The 17,373-nt window shown below is 37.0% G+C and overlaps 1 protein-coding gene across 1 annotated transcript in view; it reads right to left on the reverse strand.

Annotated features, from left to right (window-relative positions):
* CENPE (centromere protein E) overlaps positions 1 to 17,373 on the reverse strand; it is a 37,866-nt gene that overhangs the window by 10,056 nt on the left and 10,437 nt on the right. Inside the window, exons 15-34 of the mRNA XM_054382836.1 lie at positions 16,236 to 16,330; positions 15,933 to 15,989; positions 15,686 to 15,853; positions 13,510 to 13,584; positions 13,139 to 13,261; positions 12,661 to 12,795; positions 11,883 to 12,060; positions 11,288 to 11,442; positions 9,989 to 10,303; positions 8,852 to 9,166; positions 8,499 to 8,657; positions 7,316 to 7,516; positions 6,300 to 6,572; positions 6,036 to 6,194; positions 4,992 to 5,213; positions 3,758 to 3,925; positions 3,352 to 3,564; positions 2,139 to 2,276; positions 1,118 to 1,318; positions 888 to 1,034 (exon numbers count right to left, since the gene is read on the reverse strand). Coding sequence (XP_054238811.1) covers positions 888 to 1,034; positions 1,118 to 1,318; positions 2,139 to 2,276; positions 3,352 to 3,564; positions 3,758 to 3,925; positions 4,992 to 5,213; positions 6,036 to 6,194; positions 6,300 to 6,572; positions 7,316 to 7,516; positions 8,499 to 8,657; positions 8,852 to 9,166; positions 9,989 to 10,303; positions 11,288 to 11,442; positions 11,883 to 12,060; positions 12,661 to 12,795; positions 13,139 to 13,261; positions 13,510 to 13,584; positions 15,686 to 15,853; positions 15,933 to 15,989; positions 16,236 to 16,330 — 3,497 coding nt within the window. The remainder of the gene's footprint in view (positions 1 to 887; positions 1,035 to 1,117; positions 1,319 to 2,138; positions 2,277 to 3,351; positions 3,565 to 3,757; positions 3,926 to 4,991; positions 5,214 to 6,035; positions 6,195 to 6,299; positions 6,573 to 7,315; positions 7,517 to 8,498; positions 8,658 to 8,851; positions 9,167 to 9,988; positions 10,304 to 11,287; positions 11,443 to 11,882; positions 12,061 to 12,660; positions 12,796 to 13,138; positions 13,262 to 13,509; positions 13,585 to 15,685; positions 15,854 to 15,932; positions 15,990 to 16,235; positions 16,331 to 17,373) is intronic.

The following is a 17,373-nucleotide window of genomic DNA, read 5'->3' on the forward strand; positions in this document are numbered from 1 at the left end:
ACTAAGCAAGATTCACTAGTGTAATGCTTCCCTCCACAGAAAAGCATTAGAAACAACTTTTCAGTAGTATGGTATCTTGCACAGGAGCAAGTACTAGATACTTGATAAACCTGCACAAGGAAGCAGCAGATGAGATCTTACATGTCACAGAAGCCAGAAGGGGAGAATGGCATTAAAAAGGGTCAGCTGATGCTTAATTCCCTCATTAGCTCTCTCCTGCTGATGTAGGATGGAAGGACAGTGTGAATGGAGAAAGCTACATAACCAATTCTTTCAATTTGGTCTTTTATCGCTTCTGGTGGTAACTGAAGCAACACTTGGACTTTTCTAGAATGATGCCCAAGTCCACTGCCAAGACATACAGATTGCAGTACAATGGTACACCCTTGAAGTGTTTCACACATGCATAGATCTTGGTTTCTTTGGGCTTTAAGCAGAATTTTAGTCATTCTGACCTGTGAGAGTATACTTAGGACAGCTGAGTATCAAAACACTAGAGGAATCACAGGAGCCGCCTATTTTGCACATGGAAACTATTTAATTAAATAATTTAAAATAATTTGTTAGGGAGTAACAGATGTGAGGATCTGGGGAGGATTTCACAGAAATCAGAATGATGAAGCACTTCTACCTTACTATAGTTATTTTTATTGGGGTGATTGGGCAGTGATGACATCAAGTGAACAGTCTCAGTAACTGAGGAATTCAGTTTAAGATTCTTGAAAGAAGATGTATAGTCACTGATCAGCATATCAACTGATCCCATGGTTTGCAGTCCTAGCACAATATAGTTTTACAGATGATAGAAGAGCAATGTTTATGCTCCACAACAAACAGTATTAGAAGTTCTACAGCCATCCTTAAAGTAAGCAGAGAATTAAGTTTACCTTAATGTTCAAGGTTTTTTCTTTCAGGCTGTCATCAGTCACCTGCTCTGCATTATCCTGTGAGTTCACCTGAATGGACACATCATTCAGGCTTCTCTGCTTCAGTTGGTCACGAGCACCTTCCAGTTGTGCATTTATATCAACACACTGAAATAGAACAATATAGATTTACATATGAACTGTAGAAGAGACATTACAAATAAGTTAGGCATGCAGCTTGCAATACTAACCATCTCAGATGTTTTTTGCAATTCTGTCTTGAGCTGGTCCCGCTCAGACCTTACATCCTGGAGAAGTTTTTGTAGCTCATCTTTTTCCTGATTAATTGATGAGATTTGTTCTTGAAGTTGGAAGGACTGACTAGTTCTTTCAGCCAGTAACTGGTCTTTTTCACATGATACATTATTTAGCATCTCAGTTAACTGTTGAATCTATAAGTAGTAGAGAAAAAAAACCACCAAAAATTAGGTTTTTATTCTGGTTTGTGTACTTCCCAATGAAGTACTTAGATCAGTTGGTGTAAAAAACAAAGAACAGCTCCCAATACCTAAAGTTCACACTAGTAAGAAAAGTTTTAAAATCTTTTTGGTACTCTAACCACCTGAAAAAAAAATAAAGTAAGACTAGCACAACTCAGAACTCCTATAGTCAGCTTTGGTCTTGAAGACAAAAAGGCAATCAACATATACCCACATGACAAGAACAATGAAAATAAATAGAAAACATGAGAGGGACAATGAAACACTCTTAACATCTACTCTAGCAAATAGAGCAGTAACACATTTGCTGATTTAAGCCAATCTTCAATTATATTTTTTCATCTACAGACAGCTTCACAAGTGAAATGTGAAAAGTGACAGAAGACTGAGCTGGCTGCAGCCAAGTGCTAAGTTGAAAGCATGCAAATTACCAAAGATGCCAAATCCACTTAGGTTCTCACTGTCTCACAGTGCCTTTTAAAGGCTGAACAAATACATGCACAGTTAGTGAATATTACACTAACCCTGCACACAGGATAAATTGGTGTCCATTCTCATGGAGAGACCAACCCAAGCAGAGGACTCCCTTTCTAAGCATCACTAAAGAAAGTGATACAAAAGGCTTTGTCCATGTTCATGCTTGTTTAGCACCCATAAACAAAAATCACGTGCTGAGAATTAAAAGTTTAATAGTATTTGTCTTGAGCAAAAGTTTAGTCAGTCTTCTGATGTTCTTTTGCTGCTGTGCTAGAAACTAAACTCAAAACTCTACCTTGTTTGTTAGGCTGTCCTTCAAAAGATCTGCCTGCCTCTGAACCTTTGACAAATGTTCTTCTCTTTCTTCAGCTTTGATCTTCTCTTCACTGAGGAGCTCTTGTTGTTGCTTCAATTCCTTCTCAGTTCCAAGAATCTGGAGTAAAAACAGAAAAATTTTATTTTATTAATTTTATATATGTGACTACCTCTCACACACCAGGCCATCCAGTATGTCATAGGAGTAAAAATACTTAGCATAAAAAAGATCAGCTTTGGTCTGTGTATAAGAAATTCCAAGTTTTGTGTCTTTGAAAGTTTCTCACTTCCTTAAGCAAAGCCTGTCAACCTGTACACCAAAAAACCCTTTGAGAATTAGGTGAAGTGTGCTACAAAAGTGTTCGGGCATATTTTCGGCAAACTTTACAGATGATTAACAGAAAGCAGAAATATGATTTGGGCAGGATTCACATCCAGAACTAGAAATTACTTAACACAAGTTTATGAGTTGGACTCCTGTCAGCGCTGTTAAATGATTTGATTTATTACAGAATCATAGAACTGTCCGGGTTGGAGAGGACCTCAAGGATCATCTAATTCCAATCCCCCACCATGGGCAGGGACACCTCACACTAGATCAGGTTGCTCAGAGCCACATCCCATTTGGCCTTATAGAACTAGTATTCCTTTCACTAAGCCTCTGAATTCCCTGTGAAGTTAAATTTTAGCAGGAAGACAATTGATATTCAGAAACAGGTGAGTAAAAAGATGCTCTCCCCACCATAGACTTCAACTATGTATTTGAAATGATTCTCATATCTGAGCTAGAGCTACTCCTCAGTGGATACCATCTAACTCACTTGTCTTCACCCTAAGACATGACTAATTCAGAAAGGAAAAAAGCATGTGAGAATTGGTCACCTTGAGTTTCAAAACTTGCGAGCTCAACAGCTAAATACTTCCTAATAAATTTGAAACTCTTAAATGTTCATGTATAACAAAGCCTGTATTTTATGGTTCCTCATTTACTTCCACATAAAGCAGCCTCAAGTAACATGTAAAAAAGCATGTACATGCCTCTTTAAATACCATTCCACATGACAAATGCAAGCATACCAATATTATTCAGTCTGTGTATGCAATATCAACACTTGAAAGTTTTTTTTTTTACTACAGCTGCAAGAATAGATCATCTTCTTCTACCAAGGATTCACATTTCAAAGATAAAGCACCTTATCAACACTCTCTTGTAGGTTTATCTCCAGTTTTTTATTCTCCGCCTGAACACCTTCCAGCATTTCCTGGAGCTTCTCTCTCTCCAGTGCTAACAAGTCACACTGTTCCTCCAGCAGTTGAAGTTTACTGCTTTCACTCTCAGTCTTCTCTTTAAGTTCTTCCAGCAAGTGGTGCTTTTCTGTAGTTACCAAATGCAAGTCCTCATTCAGCTGGACTACCTATAAAATCAAGTTTTGTTTTAAAAAGTATAAAACCCAACTATTAGCCAAAATTCCTGTAACTAAATTGTATTACCATGACATCATTTATTAGATCAATAAATCAGCACAAATGATTAAATGCCTGTTACTCTAGTAATTTAGAGGATGTCTTCTCAAGGACTTATTTCTAAGGGTATATCACCATGCTTACCTGTTCTTTCAGTTGGTTTATTTCTTCATTTAGTTTATCTTCAGTGTTCTGCAAGCTCTCCTCTGTATTTGCTAGCATATTCTTCAGGGTATCAGCTTGCTCTCTCTGATGCATTAGTTCTCCCTGTAGATCTTCCATTTCTGTCAGTACTTTTAAGGACTGGAAAACAAGGTATTACATGTATGTTCACCTAGTATTACTAAGTTTTGCTTGTTAGAAGTTGAGTAAGTGAATTTTTAGAAGACTAAGTCTTTTACTTTGGAAGAAAAAAACCTCAGTTGCAGCTGTCCCATGCTTAAACAACTCCAAAGGCAGATAGTCTTTAGAAACAACTTTTATCAGTTTTATTTGGTTTAAATAGGCAGAAGTAGAGAGGAAGGAAAAAAGTCTTGGGGAAAAATTATGTAGATGACTTAAACCCATAAGATCCCCCACAAAACACTCCACCATGAAAAACGCACTTATTCCTATAGCAGCTGTCACCAGCTATGTGAACAACTTGTCCAATTGAATAGCAAGATTTAAAATTAGATTTGATAATCCTACCCTGTCACTTCTAGCTTTTAAATTAGTTGGTCTAAACACATTAAGACATCAGTGGTTCTACTTGAGGTTTACTAATTTATGTTCCTTAAAATAATTTGCAGAGCTTCCAGTGGGGAAGAATTTACTAGACTTGAACTTCAGATTTAACAGCTTCTTTTTCGTTAATTAGGTAACAAGTTTGCCTAAAGTAGTGTGTTGACATAAGTATACTTATTGAAGTCACTAATCTGCCAGAAATTAAGACAACAGGAAGGAGAAATAGAATGGTGAATCTATTCTTTTCTGCCTTTAAGCTTTGTCTTCAGAGTGAGCTGAAGGAGTAGGAGAATTAAGCCCTTGCCTATCTGTAAACCTGAATGACCTCTCCTGTTCAGTGCTGAATACCAAAAGGCACTACACAGGAAAGGTAAACCAGGAACTTCCTAAGTGTTTGTCCAGCAGGTGGCTAAACCCAGAGTAGCAGTGACCAAGCACCGGAACCAAGGATCAAGAAAACAGAGGAAGAAAAAAGAAACCGATTCTTACAACCAGATTGTATTAGTAAACTATATTTTTAGTTTCCTGTTGCTATGAGCAAGTACAGGCAGAGGAAAAGATACTTAATAGCAAAAGCTTTGTAACGAAAATCATGCAGTGATACAAGCTGCCTTTAGGACAATAAAGGGATTTTCATACATACTCTCTCCTTGCTTTCCTGACAGTCAGCCTCCAACTGATCTCTTTCTGCTTTACACATCTCTACCGCCTGCTGTAGCTCATCTTTCTCCTGGTTAAGCACAGTGATTTTCTCAAGCTGCTTAGAGATGTGCTCATTCATTGTTCTTTCCATTTGTTCTTTTTCTGCCATCAGCTTGCCATATTCAGAAGACACATGAGTCAGGTTTTCAGTTACTTCAGTGAGCTGAAAGAACAAATGAGAACAGTACTAATATTTCTAAATCATGAGCAGAAATAATTCCATAGTTGGGAAAAAAACACCAGTAACAATCTACTGAATTGTTACTGATTTCTGAATTGTTTAGATTTCCAAAGTATATTAGATATTTCAAACATTACCTGTACATATAGGTTATCATTGGATTATTTTACAGAAGACATTTCCATAAGCTTACTGCTAAAGATAAGTTTTGATGAATAGTCAAATTTCACTGTTTCCACCTCATCAGCAGACAGAAGTAAAAAAATCTACAGACCATTATCATTGCATAACAATTACTCCATTGCTGTATACACAGTAGATAGACATTAATGCTTGTTAGCATCAAGACTAAAAGCTACAACAGCTTCAGATACAAAAATCTGTAGATCAGAAATTTAATAGTGCAGCAACTTAAAGCATGAGCTAAACCATCTTCAGTTGCTCAAGTCCCTGCTGAGTTCCACAGCTAAGAGACATTAGAATATAAAAAGTTTGAAGACCTGGAAAATGCATTGAGGTCCAAGAACAGCATTGATTGCAAATAATGTTCCATCATTCAGCACTAACGCATGTTTAGTTGTACGTAAGGGTTGTATACCTTGCAGGTCAAATTGCATTTGATCATCTCACTGCCTCCATCTATGGATTTTTTTTTTGGGGGGGTGGGGAAAGTGATGCAAAGAAGGAAAAGGTAAAAAACTGAACATGGTTCCTACATTTATTGAACCCTTACAATGTAGTTTGCAATGGACACATGCTGCCAATTGTGACAGCATTTCTAGTCTACTCAAAACTGAATCTGACCTTCTGCTGCAGTTCCCCAGTAGTTTTCCTCAATGACTCTTGTGCTTCCAAGAGTTGGTTTTCTTTCTCTGAAATACTTCCTTTCAGCTCCACAATAGTCTCCTGATGTTGTTTGAGAGAGTTATGAGCACATCTCAACTCTTCCGTCATCTCTGAATTCTTTGAGCACAACATGGTTGAAATACATTAAAACAAGATAATTCCAAGATTGAAGACAGAAATTTACTAACTTCATTATCCTAAAGGAACAGGACTTTTTCTTACCTTGCTAATTGTCTCCTGCAAAGTTTCTCTTAGTTGGTCTCTCTCATTTTGGAGATTATCCAATTGCATTTTAAGATTATTATCTCCTCCTTCTGTCTGAGTGCTCATTTCTTGACAATCAGGCAATTCAGTAGTAGACTCTGTTCTCTCCACTTTTTCAGGTTCTCTTTGGCATTCATTTGCCTTCATTTCCTCCATTTCAAGCAACTTCCTTTGTGCCTGGCTCAGCTCTTCTCTCAGAAGAAATAATTCTTGCTCAAGAATCTGTGGTATCTTATTTTATACAGAGACGGAAGAGACATTTTGAGAATTAGCTTTAATAGAAGCTAACAATGAGATTAACTCAACATGCAACTCAAGTTTCTTGAGATGAGACAGAAAAATAAAACTTGAGGACTTCTGAAATGAGTTACCAGAAGAAGAATTTCATGGCCATAGGTTAAGCATGAGATTAAAAAAAAAGTAACAAAAAACATGAAACAAAACAAGAAACCCCACAAACCAAATTACAGAGACCTTATCCATATTTCTAGTCTCAACAGTAGACAATAATGATGGCAAGACAAGATTCCCTAAGATTTCTCTACTCCTCCATCGCGTACTTAACTTTCCCCCATGCGTACCTTGCATACATACACACACCACACGTGTAGTCACAGCATGTCCACTTATAGAAAGTGTTGGCTGCAATGTCCCTGTCATTGCCAGGAAAGGTCACAGTTCTATCTATGCTTTAGAAAAAAGGAGAAACATGCTTTCCAGATGAGCAAATTTTAGCCTCAATTACTTAAATATAGAACCATATCACTGTGCAGATCAACCCAGGATATGACCATCCTGTATCAAGTTAATTCTGTTTACAGAACATTTGTCATTCTACCAGTAGTCATCCATATACAACCAAAAGGGTGGATTATTTTAAGTAAGCATCAGTAATCATAATGTTTAATGATCTGCAGGCAAGTAGCAAGACTCCAGTTGATTTTGCAAATTATTTTCACTCATAGGATATTTACCAAATTTTCTTCTCCATCCTCTTTTTTCAAGCATAAACTGTCCAGCTTATCCCTCAATGAGCTGTTCTCTTGTGTGAGGAGAAAGATCTGTTCCTTTTGCACCTGAAGCTCATTGCTTTCTCTACAGTTCTCTGATTTTTCCTCAGCAAGCTGGTCTCTCTCTGATGTGATGGTTTTAATTTCTTCTGTCATTTGTGACAGCTAGTTAAATAAAGTGCAAAGACAGAACTTCCATCAGTTTAAAGCCAAAATCAAATTGAAGTGTCACATCACTCTGCTACAGTAATTATCATTAATCCACTAATCAAACTAATAAAACTTCAGAACTGCATTTTTGGCCTTTGTCAGCATTTAAAGCAGATGATCTTTTGGCAGTCTCTTCTGCAACACCAGCCAGATTATCTAGGCAAAACATGAGAAAGAGCCAAACAAGGAATACCTGCTAGATTTTTATACATCTGCTCTAAAACATCCAAATGCTTTATTGATAACCATGGGAGTATATCAGCTGCCAGTAAGCCAAACAATACCAGTTCTCCCTCCAGAGGAACTGTGCTGCTGAAGTAATGTAACATACAACATTCCCAGCACACTTCTGTCAGTTGTTGAACAGTCAGGCTCAAAAGAGCCCATCAGCCTCCAACTATATGTTGAGAACCAAGCTGCCATTTACAACCTGCTGCCCAGGGAGGTGGTGGAGTCACCATCCCTGGTGGTGTTCAAGAGGGGATTGGACGTGGCACTTGGTGCCATGGTTTAGATAGTCATGAGGTTTAGTGTGACTTGATGATCTTTGAGGTCTCTTCCAGCCTTCTTGATTCTATGATTCTAACCAAGCATTACACTTCTCATTGGGATTGAGTATTATAAAACATAAGCCACATTCCTACCCCTAAGTAACCCTAATCTCTGCTTTCATCTGCCATCTAATGCCACAGCTCAAATTGGCAACCATGGCTCACACCACTTAGTGCACATTACAGCCTCTCTCTACAGCAATAGATCAGAAGCTCATAAAGACCTGGATTAGGGGCATTACTACTTTCCTGCCCACTGCCTACCAAAAGCCCAGAAGATTTTCAAGAACAAGCAGAAAACACTAAGCAGACTAATTAGGTTTGTTTTTAGTATTAGAAAACACATGAAAAGCATTTTTATTTTGAATCATTATGTAACATTGTACCTTTATTTCTAGTTCTTTAATGGTTTTGCCAAGCATCTCTTCAACACTCAGAATCTGAGATTCTTTTTCAGAAATATTTTTTTCCAACTTCTTAACTCTGTCCTGGGCTTGCTTGAGAGAACTCTGTGCATTTCTTAGTTCTTCGTGTGCCAAAATGTTCTTTAAAGAAAGAAAACACATGGAGAAAACACCCAGATTTTGCTGTGTTAGTAAACACTCAGAAAAGCACCCCAAAACACAATAAACCAAACCCCCACAAAACTCCAGTCCCTTATGTATTTCAATATTTCAAGTTTTGTTATACTCTTCCCCTTAACATGTGTGGTCCCTTTCTACAAGGGCAGAATGCCTACCATTGAAACGGTGTCCTGTATATCCTCTTTGAGTTGGTCTGTCTCAGCTTGAAGAGACTCTTGTTTTTGCTTCAGGTCATCTCTTTCCTGGGTTAGAGTATTCATTTTTTCCTGACATTCAGTAAGCTGCTGAAGAATTGCCTGGATCTCTGAATCCTTGGCCTCCAGTCTCATCTCCATAATATTTTCTTGCTCTTTTAACTGCTCCAATTCATTTAACTTCTGCTGAGTCTGAATATAATCTTCTCTTACCTCAAGAATTTTTTGTTTGTACTCTGCTGTTTCTTCTTCCAGTTCTTTAATTCTGCTGAAGAGCTTTAATTGGAGTGGAAAAGGTCAGACACTTCCATTATGTACACATCATGCAGTTTTGCCTAACAACCTTACGATTGAATCCTATACTAGCTTAGAAAGGCTGAGATATTAGTTTTCAATAAGAGAATGGAAAGGTAATAATTTGACTTTAAGTCAGTGCTTATGTATTTCTGTCCACCTGAAATAAGCATTTGTTTATGGAGCCTTACTGTAGTTTCTCCTTAGCAGAAGTCTTAGTGTAGGAAGACATAATACACCACCACACAGGAAACCGTAGCAGATCTCAGGAATCAAATTAGGAGTTACCATAGCTGGAATATGACAGCCATATCAGTGTTATAAAATCCTATCAAAAAGATTTTTTTTTTTCTCCTTCCAAATTGCCAGGGTGGTAATTCACACTTTGGTTTAAATGATCTGTTCTAAACAGACTTTACTGCAAGGAGGACACAGTTTCTCTGACTTCAACTAGAGTAGGTCATAGCAGCATATTTTAAAAGAAAATAAAATTTGCATAGTCAAGATAGAATTTAAGAATGGAAAAAGAAGAGTTAAAAAGTCAAGTATAGACCAATATATAACCCACAGCAACATACACAATTCTTTGCCTATGAAGAAGGTCCATTAAGCTCCATAGTCCTGCCATCTCACATACTCAGCACAGAATAATATCCACTCATGCTAGAGGAACTTCAGTAACAGCATTATTTATACCTTTCAGACTACTCCAACCTAAGTTGTTTGTGTGTTTTGTTTTAAAGCCAGAATTATTACTCTCTTATCTGTAAATAAAATAAAAAAAACCACCAAGCTGACACTAACCTCTAGTTTCCCTTCATCCAAAGCTGTTTTAGCCTCACGTGCTTCTTGAGCTAGAATATCTATTTGGAGCTTCATTTGTTCATTGTTTTCTGACACAGATACGTATTTTTGCTCTAGCTCTTCATGGAGCTGTTTAAGTGCCAGATATTCCTGATCAGACTTTACATATTTAAGTTGTGCATCTGCTAGATGGTCTTTTGCTCTTCCAATTTCTTCAGTCATCTCTTTAAGTCTAACTTCACTATCAGCTACTTCAGAAAGCAGCTTCTCTTTTTCCAATTTTAGTAAGTGTAGTTCTTCACATTTTTCAAGAATCTGCCAATAGAAAAATCAATATGAATAGTGTTTTCCAAGTCATTATTTTGCATAATAAAAAAGTTCATACACAAATATAAGAAACGAAGTACAGGCAAGCACACATCATGATACATCAGGTTTTGCTTTGTTAAGGAGGAGCTGTAAAGAAAACAATCCTTCCAAGAGAATCAAGACTGGCAAGCTCCTTAAAAAAAATTTTGAAAGGCCTGTCTAACTCGTTAGATGTTCTTTACATGTCTTTTTTCCTATGTTTGAGCTACAACTGGAGTGATGCTCCTAGATACAGCTCCTAAACAGAGTATTTAGATGGAGTGATGCTTTCTCCACAAATAAAATTTATAAAGTTAACTTCATTAAAAGTTGTTAGTGGCTGCAGATCCCTGGACAGGTTTAGAACTTTGCCAAGTATTCCTGTGTTTGTGATTACTTGCCCTTGATAATTTTCACTGTACTTCATAGCAGGTATTTAAGGAAAAAGACTCAAAGTATTTGCAAGAAAACCCTTTAAACATTTATAGCAAACTGAGTTTAAGGCCTGACCTGCCAGGAAACAGAAAAGTTTCATTCAAAGTTATCCAGAATTTTCAACTTAAAGTTCTTCTAAAGCAAGACTTCTGCTAAGAGGTCTTGAAATAGTCTTTGCCCACTTAGCCAAAAAATTCAGTTTTAGAACAGTAAACCAGGATCAATCACCATTATATATTCACACACAATTATCAGTGGTGACCAAGGCAAACAGACAGGCAAATGCTGGAGTACAAATTCCTGATCAAGTGTACCAGACTTCGTGATTAGACATGTGATGATCTTATTTATTCCTAGGTGTATACATCAAAAAACAAAGGAACAATCATGTAATCAATCAGATGTAAAAGCTTGATTCAACATAAGTTTTGGCTTTACAACTTCACATCCAATGGGCTCCATTAATATGCTACCAGTCAAGTAAGACAGTAAAACCAAGGAAAACATCAGGTTTACCTCTGTCTGCTGCACCTCAACAGTATTTGGAAGCGACTGAAATTGTGACAGCTCATTTATTTGGTTTTGTAGAAGTGCATTCTCTTTCAATGCTTTTTCCAGTTCTCCTTTTAAGTCAGCTGCCTTGTTTTCCAGCTCAACAACAGAAAGCAGGTCTAGAGATTTAAGTCAAAGCATGAGAGAAAAAAAAGTTTGTTGTAAACTACACAAGATTCGTGATGCTTTCTGGATACCATATTAACTGTAGTTCTACGAAATTCTATTTAATAATGGCCAGCAATGAGAAAGATGAAACTACTGGTCTCAATTCTGTCATCACTTGTTAGGTTGACATCCAGTTTATTACTTGTGTTCCCAACAGCCTTCCTTAACTTGACTTTCATATGAAGACACGCAAAACACTCCACAAGCTGCACATCTCCAAATAGTTCAAGAAGATGCTAAAGCAGTTACTGAGTGCCAGCAGCACCAGAAACTACATTATTTTCAATATTGGCAGAAGCTCCAAGCATTTAAGAAAACAAGAGCTAAAGTCTTCCACTCCCCCACCATGGAGGAAGGGGCAAAAAAAAAAAAGCAGCACCTGAAACAGTACCTTTTGGAACTTTGCCTTCCATCAGTGAAGTCAGCTTTGCGTTTTCTTGAAATACAGCCTGCAACTCTTTCTGCAAGTCAACTTGCATTTTTCTGTAACTGGCTTTTCCTGCTTCTATTTGGCTTTGATATAATTGAACATCCTTTTGCATTTGATTGTAGTTATTTGAGAGTTCATTCTTCGGGAAAACAAAACATGCAATTCACACACAAAATAAAAATGTCTACTTGCTTAACATGTCAATATTGCATCTGCTACATTTCCTGTTGTCACTCTACACAACTTAGGTCTCGATAAATATGTCAGAACAAGCCACAATTGAACAACTGCACTCCTGTCAGGAGTCCTGGAACAAAACAGATCTTACAGGTGAAGGCTATAACTTCCTCTGTTGTGTTTTTACTCTTTCAAAGCTCAGACTGAGCTCCATCCACATGAGTTCACAACTCATTCTCTTTATTTCTCTGGTAAAATTGTGTTTGGAGCCTCATATCCTAGTAACTCTCTAACGACTGTTCATGTGCTCGCTCTCTCTGTACTGGTAAACCTAAAACTAACCACCCCCACTCATGTGGGAGAATCTTCCGTTCTTTTTACATTTCTCTTGAAGACACTTTCCTTTCCATGAATTCTATGAGAGGAATGTTACTTTGAGCATGAGTCATTGGCTTTCTCCAAATGCTCTACCATACCCTTGCCTTTGTCAGCTGCCTTCTTCACTACTCGGGCCCTGGACAACATTCTACACAGCTATTCAGGCACTTGATCAAGTACTTACCATTTTCTCCTTCAGCTCTAGATTTTCACTTCTGAGAAAAGCAGCTTCTTTTTTGGCATCCAAGGCTATGATTTCACTATCTAAGAGGGATTTATTCAGCTGCTGAATTTCCTCAAGTAGCTTATCAGAATCTCCCTGAGGAAAAAAAATACTCCAAGGAACACATCCAAAAGAGCCATAATAAAGCAAATATGTTTGTAATAATATAGTTAAAATACAAATACAGGCTCAAGCCTGGGGAGTTTACTCTAGAAGGAACAGTAGCAGGCTTCTGCAAGGCATAGGATGAAAAGCATTTCCCAGAGATTTACTTTGCTGGAGAACTGCTGTGTGACCATATAATTGACATTTTAAGGCTTGTAATTTTTCTAACATCTGCAGGGACACAGATTTCAGTTGCACCAAGGTTATACCCAAATTTAACCCACCTTTAATGAAACTAAAACCATCTCTCAACCCAACAGAAAACTCAATTTACCACAGAAAAAGATGTGTCATTTTTTTCTACTCTTGCTTTCTGCAATTCTTCCACATGGTTCTGCAGTATCTTTATTTTGTTTTCTTTCTCTTTCAGCTGTTCCAATTTGGAGTTTATTTCTGCCTAAAAGTTGGTGAAAGAAAATAGAAAAAGGAAGAGTCTAAGGCCTTGTTTGGTGTTTCAGGTAAGAATTCAACTAAAACCTGCTTTATACATAGTAAGCATTTATGAGTTTGAGGTATCTCCTCCTTATAGCTGGTAAGAGCCAAATGATATCTACCTTGTCCTCAGCAGATACAGTATTTCCAGATAAACAATTCAAGAACATTTCACACAAGTCACACTGCATGTAAATTCACAGAGAGGCTCACCTCGAGTTCCTCATTGTACACTTCAGCATTTGAAACTAGATTCTTTAAGTTGGTAATTTCATGTATTAGTTGTTCCTGTGGAGCAAATTGAAGCAAAATTGCAGAAGACATTAGAAAGCACCCACACCAGTAGTTTTAGTTGCCAACACCATGAAAACAAACAAGACAGGCCTTGTGTTTTCTGTTAGTGTGCAATCCATGTATACACTTAACATCTATGCCAGCAGCGACAAGCCAACTTGCCACATTCTTTCAAATGCATACATGAGATGCAAAGCTCTGGTTTAGCTTTCCAGTAATTAGAAAGGATTAAAATACAATTTAATCTGCAACTGCTCAAGAAGCAAGAGCAACATTATCATAGCAATTAATGCAGAAATTGTACAGATAAAGCACTTCAAATTGTAATCATGTTAACTGGATTTTTATGACAGTGCAAATGTGATTTAATTTATTCACTAACAAGAGTGAGAAGGTGGCAAAATTAAAAGGAAACCATAAACACATTCAGTGGTACCCTCTAACAGGGACAAGTAGAAAACTAGATAGAAAAGCACTCCCAAAACTGAAGAACTCTTCTGTTATTTGTTAGAAAAGTTTTTCAGTAAGCACTCATCTACAAAGTCATAGGTAAGGAGAAAACTCCATCTTCAGATCAGTGAAAAGATTTTAAAAAAGCACTCTCCTCTGAGTATTTCTATATACTTAAGGGTACAGAGAGAAGAAAATCCCAACCATAGGATGGTCACAGATAGGCTGTGATAACACTTTCAGATGTAATTTCAAGTTCTAATTTTCTATCTGTGATGATTTAAGTTGACTTGTGTATTTCATGAAGTATGCAACCTTTCTGTATTTCTGTAATTAATCTGCTACCTGAGTATCAAATGCTTCTATTTGATGGACTGGCTTCAGATACGGGAAGACAGTCTGAAAATATGAATCATTCAAGAATTATTCTTGTAAGAGAAGCTACTTCAGAGCACTGCATCAGTTATGAGATAGTCTTTGCAAGAAAGCCTGTAACTGAACATGTGTTAAATGCTGGCTGATAACAGAAGATGGCAACTTTAGCCTAGCATACAAAGGGTCTTCTAAAAAGAATCTTAAACACAAGCTAAAAATCACAATCTATTATGGGTCCATTTTGTTAAAGACCTATAAATCCTTATAGGAAACAATAGAAATCAGAAATGATCTTTTAAAATTATAAAAACTCAAAAGGATGCAACTTCAGCTTCAACATTAATTTCTTGGTCAGAGGATATTCAAGCTAGCATATACAAGTAAATCTGCAGAGAAGGTATCAGGAAAGAAATGTAATGATACATCCATGTCTAAATATCTCAAGTCTGGAGTTTTCTTTAGGTTGTGTTGGAGTATTTTTTGGGTTTGGTAGTTGTAATTTAGTTTATTTGCTTATTCACAGGATTTTTGTGTTGCTGTGACTTATTTCACAGTCTAGCCCTTTGGGAGCTAGAACCTAATACAAGTCACACATTTTAGGTTACAGAATTGTGGCATAAAACATTTGGACAAAAAAAACCTACTTCTTCACAAGGAAATCAAGATGACTAAAGAAACTAAACCAAAACCCCCAAACAAACAGCTTTTCCTATACCATAATTTATCCTGCAGGTAGGTTTATCTTTTCTGACATCCTACCACAAAAAAAAAAAAAAAAACAACCAACCAATGTTTTAAGTTTCCCCACAGACATTACTACTCATTTTCTTAGTAAGATAAATGTTAAGCTAGCATCCACATAGTGCAAAGGATTATCAAATGCCAGAGCTATCCTGGATTGTGAACCAACATGTTTTGCATAAGTATGTGAAGTACAAGGTAGCAAACATCCCTTACCTTGAGAACAGTTCAAAAATGTTACTTCATGCAGCAAGACAACTGCCTCTTGCAGAAATCTAGACTGCAATTTAGATCATGCATGTATTTGTGGATGTATCCATGTATTTTCATATGTTTAACTGGACTCCACTATGTGACTCTTGAAAAGTTGGAGCCCAAATTTTACACTGAGTAAATCCACTTTAAATCCTAGGTTGCTTCACTCATTCTGTTCCTTAACACATCTTATAACACCATCTGTTTGTGAATGAACTAGAGAATTAAGAGCCTAAACACATCTTAAGTCTGTATTTATTTCAATGCACCTTACCTCATAATCTTTTTGTGTTTGTTTTTCCAGTGCTTCAAACTCATCAGTTTCTATTTTTTCCTTTAGCTTCTCCCTCACTTCATTTATTTCTAATTTCAGCTTCTGATTTTCCAACACTAGGTTATTCAAGTCCGTTTGCAGGATGCTGATCTGATTTACAGCAATATCCTGAAGAAGCACAAGAAACTTGAGAAGTTGTTGTTGGGATGTCAGTCTTAGTTCTTTAAGACATACAAACAACACTTACCTTTTCCAGGGCTAATGCTTCACAGAGTTGCACAGATTCTTCAAAATCTTTTTGAGACTAAAGCAAAAAAGAAATTATTCTGAATTAATGAATCCATAAGATCAAGCAAGTTCTCATGGCTACTTCTGTTTAAATACCAAAGCTTACTAAAACGTTGCCACAAACCCACTTGCTTTCTAATACATGAAAATAATTCTTCAGACATAAAAGACTATTGACGTTCTGCAGCAGAGTCAGGGTGATCTTACTGAGAAGCATATAATGTATATGCACTGTATTAGCCAAAACAGATCAAGACATTACCCAATTGATGTTAGGTCCAGAAGTCCATTCTGTTTCTGAAATTTCATCAGGGATCACCAGGGATTGGTTGTCCCATTCAGAATTTTCTAAAATAGCTGAAAAAAGAGATGCATTAAAAAAACAGAGTACCAGTAGATTTTAAACTGGACATCAAGAATTTTCTTCTTGAAAAAATATTATATTGGAAATGATTATTCAGTACAAGGAGTAGCACATAGAATACAGCTTCTGAATCCTGTAATTTTCTCTTGTGAAAGCAAACACTGAAGCTAAGTCCCTACACTTATGCTGACCACTACCAAACTAATAGACACTAAACCGAATGTAGAATACATATTTAACTGCACACTAGGAAGTGTCAGGGAAAGAATTACTCATCAATACCCCATGATTGAAAGAAAAAGCACACACCCCCTAATTCCCCACTCAAAGCTGCAGGAAGATACAATTCAGCAACAACACTACCCAATTATGTCTACAGGTCAGCTTTTTCCTCTGGTCATCCTTGAGTTTCTATATCCCACTCTGATCTTGAGTAATGACTTCTCAACTGTTGTAGATAATTTTAAATTTCACCTCCCCGTTTCTCTCCGTTTTTTATAACGGGAACATAGTTGGGCTGTAGTCTGTGTTAAAGCATAGCTTTGGCTACTTTTACAAGGGAAAACCAAAAGGAGAATTGGGGTAGGCTACATGGCAGATTTATAAAGGCTTCTTGCCTTACAGCTCCCTACACCTTTGGTTTTAACAAATTAAAGGCTCAATATGTAAAGTGAGGTGGGGGCTTACAGGGCAGCTTTTTTTAAGTTTGATAATTTGTGCTAAGATTCAATTTAATCCTTTGAGAAACTAATACTTGCAGAGTTCGCCAACAAAAATTCACTACATGTTTCTTGACCTGGGACAACAAAACTTGTACCATGACTCTTGAAATAAAACTAGCCTTGATACTATGAAGACAACTACCAGAATTGTGCTAAAACCACTTCTCTCCCAGGCTGCATTCTTTGCTGGCAGACAAACGTAACTTCCTAATGGGTTACAGGTAACTTTCAAAACCAGGTTCATGAACCATTTGGGGTAGTATAGTGCCAACTGAATGCTTCCATGTTGTTAGCAAGTTTGCTTTCTCATGTAG

The sequence above is a fragment of the Indicator indicator genome, chromosome 8 (genome assembly GCF_027791375.1).
Source record: "Indicator indicator isolate 239-I01 chromosome 8, UM_Iind_1.1, whole genome shotgun sequence".
Lineage (NCBI taxonomy): Eukaryota > Metazoa > Chordata > Aves > Piciformes > Indicatoridae > Indicator > Indicator indicator.